The sequence below is a fragment of the Quercus robur genome, chromosome 6, assembly GCF_932294415.1.
Source record: "Quercus robur chromosome 6, dhQueRobu3.1, whole genome shotgun sequence".
Classification (NCBI taxonomy): domain Eukaryota; kingdom Viridiplantae; phylum Streptophyta; class Magnoliopsida; order Fagales; family Fagaceae; genus Quercus; species Quercus robur.
The window spans coordinates 16,511,997-16,524,077 of NC_065539.1; the positions used below are offsets into that span (position 1 = coordinate 16,511,997).

At 34.2% G+C, this 12,081-nt stretch overlaps 1 protein-coding gene across 1 annotated transcript; it reads left to right on the top strand.

Annotated features, from left to right (window-relative positions):
• The first annotated feature begins 770 nt into the window (after positions 1-770).
• On the top strand, positions 771-2,411 carry LOC126689658 (uncharacterized). The gene is made up of 3 exons (XM_050384876.1): positions 771-934; positions 1,452-1,754; positions 1,862-2,411. The coding sequence occupies exons 1-3, from the start codon at positions 777-779 to the stop codon at positions 1,866-1,868; spliced, it is 468 nt and encodes a 155-aa protein (XP_050240833.1). The 5' UTR covers positions 771-776; the 3' UTR covers positions 1,869-2,411.
• Positions 2,412-12,081: the final 9,670 nt, after the last annotated feature.

A 12,081-nucleotide genomic window follows, 5' to 3' on the forward strand; every position in this document is an offset into this window, starting at 1 on the left:
AATTTTATATAAATTAATTAGAAGGAACTAAAGGATAAATTTAATTTAAATAGCACTCTAATTGTTTTGTTTCGAATACTATTATTATTAAAAATAAAATTTCTAATTAAAAAAAGAAAAAGAAAAATCTAACCGACTCCCACATTTTAGCGCCAAGCTAAGATATTTAAATTTGAAAAATTGAGGACAACCTCAGAACCACTTCGGGGCGTCTCAAGCAAACACCTCTCTCTGTCTCAGGTTCTCTCTCGGTCTCAGCTCAGTCTTAGGTTCTTTCTCACTCTCATGTTCTCTCTCTCTCTCAGATTCTCTCTTAAATTTTCTTTCTAACTTGTATTAATAATTTCTATAGCTTTGCAATTTTACCTATCACAGAAGAATTCGTCTCAGTCTCAGGTTCTCTCTCACTCGTTTTCTCTCTCTCTCAGATTTTCTCTCAAATTTTCTTTTTGATCTGTATTAATATTTTGATAGCATTTCAATTTTACCTGAATAATTGACTTGTATTATTCAGTTTGATAGCATTTCAATTTTGATAGAAAAGCTCTGTTTAAATTTTCATTTCAGCTTTAACAAATAATTCTGTTTATATTGATTACTCTTAAATTTTCTTTGTGACTTGTATTATTCAGTTTGATAGCATTTCAATTTTGATAGAATAACTCTGTTTAAATTTTCATTTCAGCTTTAACAAATAATTCTGTTTATATTGATTACTCTTAAATTTTCTTTTTGAATTGTATTGATCATTTTGATAGCAATTCAATTTCTACAAGATGTCTGCTAGTGCTCGGTTGTCCGCTCGATTTGTGTGGAGGGCTCTTACTGGCGTTTTCAAGCGTAAGAAAACCGGAGGAAATGGCTCAATTGGTGGTGGAGGCCTCCCGAAAAGTAATCCTCCAATTAGCAACATTCCAAAATCTGGTCTCATTAGGTAATTTCTATTTCTTCTTGCTGGCTCCATTTCCTTTTGTTAGAGAGGTCGGGTGAGGAGAGGAGTGTTAAAAGTAAGGAGGAATACACCCAAGCTATTAGCAGATATAAGAACAGAGATGGAGAACAGGGCAGTACTCAAGGAATTGAAATTCAGAGCAACTGGATAAGTCCAGAGCTGTTAGAGGTGATTGAATCAGTTCCTTATCATGAGCACTTCATTCACACGTATGAAGGAGCTCTGCCACGTGGATAGAAGCATGACATAAGCAGCTGTTAATAGCTTGTACACGTGGCTTGATGATTAGGATTGTTTGTTACTAATTTTCCCTCCTTCACAGAGTTAGTTATTTTTCTTTGCTTACTCAGATTGTATATATAGATAGCAATAGTGTATAGATTCATTCATTGTATTCACTCTTCTTCAATCAATAAAGATCAGATATTCTATTTAGAGAGAGGGGGAAGATTCTAATTCCAATTTGACAATTATTTTTGTTGTTGTTGTTTATATATAGGCCTGCTGCTGGTCTTTTCTTTCAAGCTGCTCGTTTTGCATTGTGGTGGTCCAAATATAAGGGTTACATTCAGGGTGGAACCCAGATTTTAGCTTTTGGACTTTCTACCTATTGCTTTTTCACAATTTCCAAAAGGCTGGGAAGCTTGGAGCAGAAGGTTGAACAGGTTGATCGTAACTTGGTCATTGCTAATGGGGGAATCAACAATATTAATGCTGATTTGGCAGAGATAAAGGGAAGGATGGATGCTGTCATCGCGACCAGGGCAACCATTGCAGCAAATCCATGGCTGTTATTGGTCAGGTACATAGGCTTTAAACATATTCTTTTGATGATACTTTCAGAAATCTTTGTATTTTATTATTGACATGTCAAACAAATTTATTTGGTGTCTCTCTTTTGGGATCCAGGACCTGATGGGCCTTTTGAGGTGAAGCACGAGCACTGCTAACCTCCTTGACACTTCCTTCTTGTACAGCCCTATTAATCAACCTAGAGAGGACCTCTTTACATAAGATGAACATGTACAGCAAGATGGGGTCTCCCTGGGATCAAACTTTAGAAACAACTACCATTGAGAAATAATCTGTACTTGACACTTGACAGTTGATATGCACTAGTAAATCCAGTTTATGAATATCTGATTGAAGTCAAATGCTTCAAAATTTCCATATTAAGACCCCAGTCCATTTTATCATATGCTTTCTAAATATCTAGCTTTAATCCAATCGTACCTTTCTTTCTTTTTGTGGAATTGAAACAATGGACAACTTCCTAAGCAATTTGTATATTTTATACTATCCACTTTTCTGGCACAAAGGTTGATTGAGCGGGGTTTATCATTTTGCTAAGCAGAGGTTTGAGTCTAGTAGCCAAGATTTTTGAGATTATCTTGTAGCTCACATCACACAAGTTGATGGGGGCAAAACTGGCCAAAATGGTGAGCTCCTTATGTTTTGGTTTTGGCACTATAAAAGTGTAATTTAATTTTTTTGGAATTCTACCCCCTCAAAGAACATTGCTTTCACTATTTGATCTCCCTGAATCTCCTAGCAGTACTTATAAAAGGACTCAAGAAAAGTAGCAGGAGATACATACACTTACTCACCAAATACACATGCACACCTACTGACACTATAGCCCTCTTTGTTGACTTTGCTTTACTTCTCTCTAATTTAATTCACCAAACACTTAGACTTCAGATCACTCACTTCACAATACTTCACTCTACACGTCTCTCATACCTCTCACTAGTCTCACACTCTACTTCTCAAGTCTTTCACAGCTCACGCCACAAGTGGGAACCAAGGGTTCCTATTTATACAAGCATAAGGTCGGTTAAGTAACCGACATTGAAGCTTCGAGCTTCATCTAATTTCTGCCACAACAGAGTTCTAGTAGTTCTAGGCTTTATTTTATTATTATTATTTTAATATTTAGCCCATGACAGCCTCTAGACTATTACCCCAATTTGTGGCTGAGTTTCACTTCTCCATAGAAGTCTCTAGAGAACTAAAGAGTGACATCTCATAGAGAAACCTGGAATGCAAGAGACTACTCTAGAGAATGAGAGAGAGGCGGTGCTTGATTTTAACAAATTGATGCCACCTAATTTGACCAGTGTCTGATTTGGTTCAAAATTATCCTATCTACAGCCATACAATTAAAATTAGCACTCTACATCTTCCAATGTGGAATGTCTTCTGTCATAACTAAACAATTCCAAGAAATATTGTCACTCCCTTCAATTACTGCACTACTATATCTGCATTTTGTTGTAACCCTTAGATGTTGCTTGATGCACAGCTTCTCTGGCTAGTAGCAAGTTGGCATACCTTGCGCTGGAGCAAAACTTGCCAACCTTTTGCGATTTGGTTCCCCTCTTGTTCTTTTTTGCTTGCTTGAATTGGTTTGGCCACCTCTCCTGATTTGAAAGCCTTGAAGTGCTTGTCAATTGAACATTTGCTAGACATATATCAGTGCTCCCACTGGATTAATTTTTTGTTATCCTCAAAGATGTGTTGGTTTCTTCACTACCAGATTGTTCTGAAAGTGACTGCAATGATTGTTTCAATAAGGGGATTTGCTGTTCTGAAGATTGGGTGGACTTGTGGCCATTTTATGAGCCAAATGTTGGATACTTCCAGGTTACTCTCTTTAAGGTTTGACTCCCAAAAGAGAGCTTACTCTTTCTTAACATAGGTTTGACTCCCATTGTTTTCACAAAAATTACCGTTTTAATCAAAGGATTGGTTAAAATGTCGGAATTTATTCTAATGAGAGATTGGATCATCCCATTTTTCATGTTTAAGGTCAAAATGACCAAAATGCCCTTATAAACCAATCTTTGACCAAGTTGGCCAGCAATAAAACTAAGTCAAAATTTCACCCAAATGATCAAATTCATATTTTTGGGTTAAGATTATTTTTTGCAAAAAAGATCTGACCATCTGATTGGGTTAATTTTTGGCCATTGTCGCAAATAATTTAATTCCTTTCAATTTGATAATTCATGGGCCCAGATCGAGCTTAAAACGAGCAAGATATTGCCAAAAAAAAAATGTTTAAAATTAAATTTGACAATGTATCATTAAAGTTTAATTATAATTTGACTTATTGAATTAGATGCAATCAACCTCAAAATGGCCCAAATAGGTGTCGGTGGAAAGGTCTTGTGATGAGTTTCATTTTGACAAGCTTAATTTGCTAAAAATTCCATTTAATAAAAATAAATTTACAAAAAAAAAAAAAAAATACTTTACTATTATTATTTATTAAACCTTTCTTTTCACCCTATTTTTCATAGCTTTAATCTCACTCAATTTGAAAGTTAGAGATAAAAATCAAGTACCTTTAAAAGATAGACCTCATAAGCTTTTCTTGTTTCTAATGTAATCTCAATTGATCAAAACGGAGGTTGAGAAGTTAAAAAATGTATAACAAAAAAAAAATAAAAAAAAAAACCCATAAAAATGCAATTTCGGTACTAACTTAGCATAATTGCAAATTTGGAACACACTCTAGCTTTTGGGCTTGAGTTACCCAATTCTTATCCATGATGTTTTTCAATAAAATTCTAATATTTCTCTCAAAAGAAGAAGAAAAAAAAAAGCTATTTAGTGTGTGTTTGGCAAAAATAATTTTTGCCAACTTATTTTACTATTTAGCTTATTTTTGCTACTATTCATGACTTAATGTACTTTTTGGTACTATTTATGGATCTCGTTGTACTATTTCAGTTAACTTTTACCTTTATCTACAATACTTTCAGTAAAAAGTTTTCAGTTTTAGCAAAATAAATGGATCTCAAACAGACCATTAATTTAAAGTAATGCTATTGTGTTGGGATTTTGATGGACAGTGGTGGTGTGGTGGGCATGGTGGAGGCGCAGTGGTGGTGACTGGGCAGTGGAGGCCCGACGATAGAGGTTAAGAGAAGGTGGAGGGGAAAATTGGGAAAAAAACAAAAAAGAAAAAAAAAATTTTATTGTTTAGAAATATTATTTTAATGAGTAGAATAGAAAAATAAAAGTTGAGATGTTGGAGGTATTGTAAAATGGTATAGTATAATTGATAAAATAGTTTTTTGGAATGGTAAAATAAGATAAGATATGAAAATCGGCTGTGGATGCTCTAACAAATTATTTTACAACACTTTTTACAAATGGCCAATTCTTATAGGGGGTTATCATCAACAGTGCTAAGAGCCTAATATCACAAATGAGGGTAGGCCTTATGATTAGAAGGCCCTTTAAGATCTGCACCAAAATATTGTTACCAATGGATTCAGGTCCACCACGATTCCCTCTTAACAAAATGGCCCACCTCTTATACCTACTGGCTAAGGCCCAACTTAATTTCACCTCTTAAAGCTAAAGTTCGGTTCGGCCAATCACAGACAAAAAATAAAATAATAATAAAGCTAAAGTTCATTCATTTCCTAAGAGAGAGAGGTTCATATTTTCATTCATTTCAGTTCAGTTAGAGAGAGAGAGTGAGAGACTGAGAGAGAGTCAGAGAGAAAAATGAAATACCTTGGGGGAGGGAGCACCGGAGCAGCCGAGCAGGGAGCGAGCGATCCGATCTCAAGCGGTGTTGACGACGACGACGCGGAGGGGCAAGCGACGACGCGCGGAGGGGCGAGCGAGCAATCCGATCAACCTTGAGATCTCCGTCTGTTGCGAGCGAGCAAGCGATCCGATCAACCTTGAGATCTACGTCAGTTTAGTGATTTTTTTTTTTTATACTTTAGTGATTTCTGAAATACGGCGTTGAAATGAAATACTTTAGTGTTTTCTGATTAGACCTTTAGGACTGAGGCATTGCTCTGTGTTTTTTTTTTTTTTTTTTTGGGAGAATCCGTGGGCTCTGTTACAATTTTTTTTTTTTTTTTTTTTTTTTTTTTTTTTTTTTTTTTTTTTTAATTTGAGGGTGTTCCTAATTTTGTGATTGAGGGTGTTCCTAATACAGAGGAAATAAAAAAAAAAAAAAAAAAAAAATTCAGGATTTTTTTCAGGTCAGGGTGTTCCTAGGAACACCCTGAGTTGTAAGTGGCGCCGCCACTGTCCAATCCCCTAGGCTTCCGTGCCTATCAAATTTCTTATTTCCATTTCGATTATGGCCACGTTACATTCTTTTACACTCGATTTCGATTTTGTTTTTATCCTTTACTTTTTTGTCTGTGTTTTACTTTTAAGCTAGATCTCTTGTATTTTCCTTTAATTTATCACAAGAAATATAGCATCCGTAAATGGACATGGCACAAATATGGACTGGGCTGAGGTTGACCCAATCTACTAAAGTCTGGCCTAACCCATAAAATTTAAAAAAAAAAAAAAAAAAAAAACCGAAGCCCTCAAACCTAATAAAATAAATAGTTGATGTTCAGCACCGCCCACCCCAAAACCTAATAAAATAAACAGTAGGGTTGCATCGTGTTTCAGATTCTTCTTCTACGATCGATCTCTCTAAAATTACACAATGGAGGATTCTATGGAGGATTTTACTTTTACTGAGCAATTATTGGTGGATTGTTTCTGTATAGGTACGAATTTATGCTAATTGATTAGGGTTTTGTTTTTTTTTTTTTTTTTTTTTTTTCATTTTGTCATGTAGTAATTGGATTTTGCTTTTTCTTCTTCCCCTAACCCAAACACTAATTCTGCAACTCCTTTTTTTTTTGGTAGTTTATTCTCTGGTAATTGTGAATGTGTTTTTCCATTCAGGAGATATAGTGAGCTCATGGCAAGTTCTGCTTTTGGTTTTACCTTTTAATTTAATTTAAATTGTTGGCTTTTACTGAGTTGATACTAATTTGATCCTGTTGCATCTTGGTCATCCAGGTTTGAAAGACGAGCAAAAAAATCCGAGTATGTCTGTTTTTAGTTTTTACTATGCTTTCATATAATTCAAAGAAATCTCAACATGTGCTTGCATGTTCTAATTATTTATATACTCATGGTCCTATTTTGAGTTTACGTTGGTGCATAATATATATCTATTAGACCTTTCAGTTGGATTTATAACTTACCAATGTAGAGTAGTTATGGGTTTAGGGTTTGGAGAACTTGTGTATCCAGGGTTTAGGGTTGCTTAAAAAGGATTATGGGATTGTAAAAAAAAAAAAAAAGCAGAAAACATAGGTTTTTACTGTATATAAGAGGTTGTATGAACACTAATGAAAATTTTTTTTTAACAGGTTAGCTAGAATCCATCACATAATTCGCAAGAAAGGATGGACAGCAAAATTTATGACTTTGGGAGAGTTGGCTGAGGATCTTAAGTAAGTCTTACAATTTTAACAAATTCGTATACATAGTAACTTTAGAATTTGTTCACAAGAATCTTTAAACTTGATCTGGTTAAACCAAACATAATATACTTGTTCGACTGTTTAATTTTTTCCTTTTAAGGTAAAATCAAATGCCTTTTAATTAGGTCTATTGTTTCGTGAAATTTTTTGGATCTGTGAAGATGCAAACTTTTGGACTAGAATGTGATATCTGTGACAAATTTCTTTTTAATTTTTTGTAAGAAAAAAAAAATGTTAATGATTTCCCAATTTACTTATGGCCTAGGTCTTATGGAGATACGTGGAGAGAACTGGCTGAATCTGAATGAAACTTCTATGTGAAGACAGATTGACATGAATTCAAAATATTCTTGCTTCACAATTATTAAATATACTAGTTCCTCGCGTGATGTGCTACTCGCACTTTGAATCTTTTGTTGCTTTTATGTTATGTTTCATGTATAATAATACTTATTATGGTTAATATTTTGCGAATGAACTTCAAATATATTAAATGTTATAATTAATATTATGAATTAATTGATTGATTTTTTTTTTTTTTTGGGTGGTAATTTAGTAGTTGGAGGTGGGGGGATTTGAATTTTGCATATCATTGTTGGAAACACCTGGGAGAGTAAATTGAGTTACAAGGCTTATGAAAAATGCGTGATTAATTGCATTAAATTTAATTGTTGTCGAACAAGATAAAATTACTTATTCTTAATTGATCAATGCAATTGCAATCATGTATTGAATTTATGCCAAAATATTGTTCTTGTCTCCAAAGTTTACATGAATTTTTCATTTTTTACATAAATTTTAAAATTTTAATGAATTTGTTTGTTTTATATTTTCAACAATTGAAAGATGAAAACGAACTTTTGAAATTGATGTTGTTTATGGATGATTTTTTTTTTTAAAATTTTTTTTTTTTTTAAGTTTAGAGATCTAGAACAAAATTCATGCAAATTTTAGGGTTGAAAAAAATATTTTTTTAACTGTGCTTTACACCTAAATAATTGTATTTAAGTTTGGTCTATTATATTTGATATGTTTTAACGCACTTTGTGTCCTTAACGACAAGAATTTCCTACACACAACCCTTGTAGCAGTTGCTACAAACAGGGAAAAAAGAGAGAGACACGTATGCAAGGGTCATGTGCATTGCACATGATCCATTTTAAGAGTTAACTTCTCTCTCATGTTTAGAAGGCAGTCATGGCACCCACACAAGCGACCTTCTCTCTTTCTCCTTAATCCTCCTCCTCCTCCTTTGTTTTCCTCAAGAACTCCAAACTGGCAAAGAGAATCAACCTATCATAAACATGATCCTCCAAAACAATGTAACCCCTCAAATCCAAACAACAAAAAATCAAACTGTCGTTACCTCACAATCAAGAGCACTGCTAACCTCCTTGACATTTCCTTCTTCTACAGCCCTATTAATCAACCTAGAGAGGACCTCTTTACATAAGATGAACATGTACAGCAAGATGGGGTCTCCCTGGGATCAAACTTTAGAAACAACTACCATTGAGAAATAATCTGTACTTGACACTTGACAGTTGATATGCACTAGTAAATCCAGTTTATGAATATCTGATTGAAGTCAAATGCTTCAAAATTGCCATATTAAGATCCCAGTCCATTTTATCATATGCTTTCTAAATATCTAGCTTTAATCCAATCGTACCTTTCTTTCTTTTTGTGGAATTGAAACAATGGACAACTTCCTAAGCAATTTGTATATTTTATACTATCCACTTTTCTGGCACAAAAGTTGATTGAGCGGGGTTTATCATTTTGCTAAGCAGAGGTTTGAGTCTAGTGCTTGTCAATTAAACATTTGCTAGACATATATCAGTGCTTCCATTGGATTAATTTTTTGTTATCCTCAAATTCCACGTTCAGAATATATAGTTACTGTTGAGTCCTGTTCGGTCCATTAGGTCCCATTCGGTCCAATTCGTTCTATTTAGTCTATTGGGGTCATTTTGGCCCTATTCGGTCCATTTTGTTCCATTCTATGCAGATCGGTCTATTTCACTCTATTCGGTCCTGTTAGGACTTTTTCAGTCCCATTCAGTCCTGTAGGGTCTATTTGGGTCTATTCAGTCCATTTCGGTCTATGGTTTTTTTCAGAGTCCTAGCCAACAAAAACAAACAACAATCCAACCAGCTCCTGCCACGTCATCCCAAAAAACAAAGTAGAAGGTCAAAATCTTCATTTTAAGTCATAAGAGAGTCTCTCCCCGAAACCTTGTTCTCACCACAAACACACCAACAAACCAAATCACACAAAAAAAAAAAAAAAAAAAACAACAACAACAACAACAACAACAACTCCAAAACCCCTATCAAAGAGTTTCTTCACTACCAGATTGTTCTAAAAGTGAATGTTTCAATATGGGGATTTGCTGTTCTAAAGTTTGGGTGGACTTGTAGCCATTTTATGAGCCAAATGTTGCATACTTCCATGTTACTCTCTTTATGGCCTGTTTGGAAGTTAAAAAAAGGAAGGGAAGTAGAGTAAAGGGAGGGAGAGTAATCCAATTACCATGTTTGGAAGTTTTTTAAAGGAGGAGGGGGAGGGATTTGGAGGGGTTTCAACTACCTCTAACCCCTCATTTTTAATTTCCCCAAATTGAAGAGATTTGGAGGGAGAGTAGAGTAGATAAACTATTAACTAAATAAATTTCGTAATTTATCCTTTCTAAATTAATAAAATTACAACAAATAATTTCTGTTTGTTTCTTGAGAAAATTTAAGATTAATGAAAAAATAAAAATAAATTGCTAATAAACAGTACTTCACAGTTCACACCTTTTGTAGTTGTACATTCGCACCAATAGTCGGCGCCAGAACTCTACACAGAAACCGGCCGGTTGCGCCTTGAACTCACCGTCGGCGACATCTCGTTTGCATTCCGGTGAGGACCAGGCCTCGATCTGAAGCTCGAAGGTGGCGATTTGTTTCCACCGCAACTAATGCGGCTCGCCGGAGACCTTGCTGACTTCATTACGACGATCGGAGACTCGCCGTTCCGATCGTAAATGAAGTTTTGGTGGCCCATTTGGTTTTTAGCATTCTTCGAATGCAAAAGGCCTTTGAGTTGCAGAGCTTTGAGAATATGCTTCAAAGTCTCCAAATCTTTGGACGGTTCTTCAATCCCTCGCATCGATTTGATGACAAAAACGCATCGTTTGTCGGCGCCGGAACTCTGCACAGAAACCGGCCGTTGATCGGGGGCACAAGACGGCGGCGTCGATGTTGTGGCGGACGTGACGTTGGGACTTTCATTTGACCGGTTCGGGTCGTGGTTGCTTGACTTTTTTTTTTTTTTTTGGTAAAGGTTGTTGGTTGACTTGCTCTGAAGCTTCTTGAAAATTTTTCATAAAAAAAAAAAAATTATTTATATTTTTATTATAATTTTTTTAGGTAATAAAAATTATTTTATAATAATTAATAATAGTTTTATATTTTTATTAGTGATAAATTTTATTAGTTGTAAGTTCATTTTTAAATAGGGGTAAATTTGTCTATTTTAATCATTTCTTCTCTTCTCCTTTCTAATTTTTAAAACATCCAAACAAGGGGAAGGACTAATTACCCCCTTCCCCCTTACTAATTTTAAAAACATCCAAACAAGGTGGAGGGGAACTATTCTCCTCTACTCTCCTCCCCTCTACTCGCCTCTACTCTCCTCCCTTCCTAAATTTCCAAATAGGCCATTAAGGTTGGACTCCCAAAGAGAGTTTACCCTTTCTTAACATAGGTTTGACTCCCATTGTTTTCATAAAAATTACCGTTTTAATCACAGGATTGGTTAAAATGTTGGAATTTATCCTAATGAGACGTTAGATTATCCCATTTTTCATGTTTAAGGTCAAAATGACCAAAATACCCTTATTAACCAACCTTTGACCAAGTTGGCCAGCAATAAAACTAAGTCAAAATTTCACCCTAATGATCAAATTCACATTTTTGGGTTAAGATTATTTTTTGCAAAAAAGATCTAACCATCTGATTGGGTTAATTTTTGGCCATTGTCATAAATAATTTAATTCCTTTCAATTTGATAATTCATGGGCCCAGGTCGAGCTTAAAACGAGCAAGATATTGCCAAAAAAAGAAAAAAGAAAAAAAATGTTTAAAATTAAATTTGACAATGTATCATTAAAGTTTAATTATAATTTGACTTATTGAATTAGATGCAAACAACCTCAAAATGGCCCAAATAGGTGTCGGTGGAAAGGTCTTGTGATGAGTTTCATTTTGATGAGCTTAATTTGCTAAAAATTCCATTTAATAAAAATAAATTTACAAAAAAATACTTTACTATTATTATTTATTAAACCTTGTTTTTCACCCTATTTTTTATAGCTTTAATCTCACTCAATTTGAAAGTTAGAGATAAAAATCAAGTACCTTTAAAAGATAGACCTCGTAAGCTTTTCTTGTTTCTAATGTAATCTCATTTGATCAAAACGGAGGCCGAGAAGTTAAAAAATGTATAACAAAAAAAAAAAAAAAAGGCTAAAAAAAATATAGAAAAACCCATAAAAACGCAATTTCGGTACTAACTTAGCATAATTGCAAATTTGGAACACACTCGGGCTTGAGTTACCCAATCCTTATCCATGATGTTTTTCAATAAAATTCTAACATTTCTCTCAAAAGAAGAAAAAAAAGACTATTTAGTGTGTTTTTGACAAAAATAATTTTTGCCAACTTATTTTACTATTTAGCTTATTTTTGATACTATTTATGGGTCCCGCTGTACTATTTTAACTAAATTTTACCTTTATCTACAGTATTTTTAGTAAAAAGTTTTCAATT

Bases quoted from the DNA above. Each gene is read 5' to 3' on its own strand.
- LOC126689658 (XM_050384876.1), top strand. From the start codon at position 777: ATGTCTGCTAGTGCTCGGTTGTCCGCTCGATTTGTGTGGAGGGCTCTT. The intron at 935-1,451 runs GTAATTTCTATT...GTTTATATATAG, and splicing joins CCAAAATCTGGTCTCATTAG to GCCTGCTGCTGGTCTTTTCT.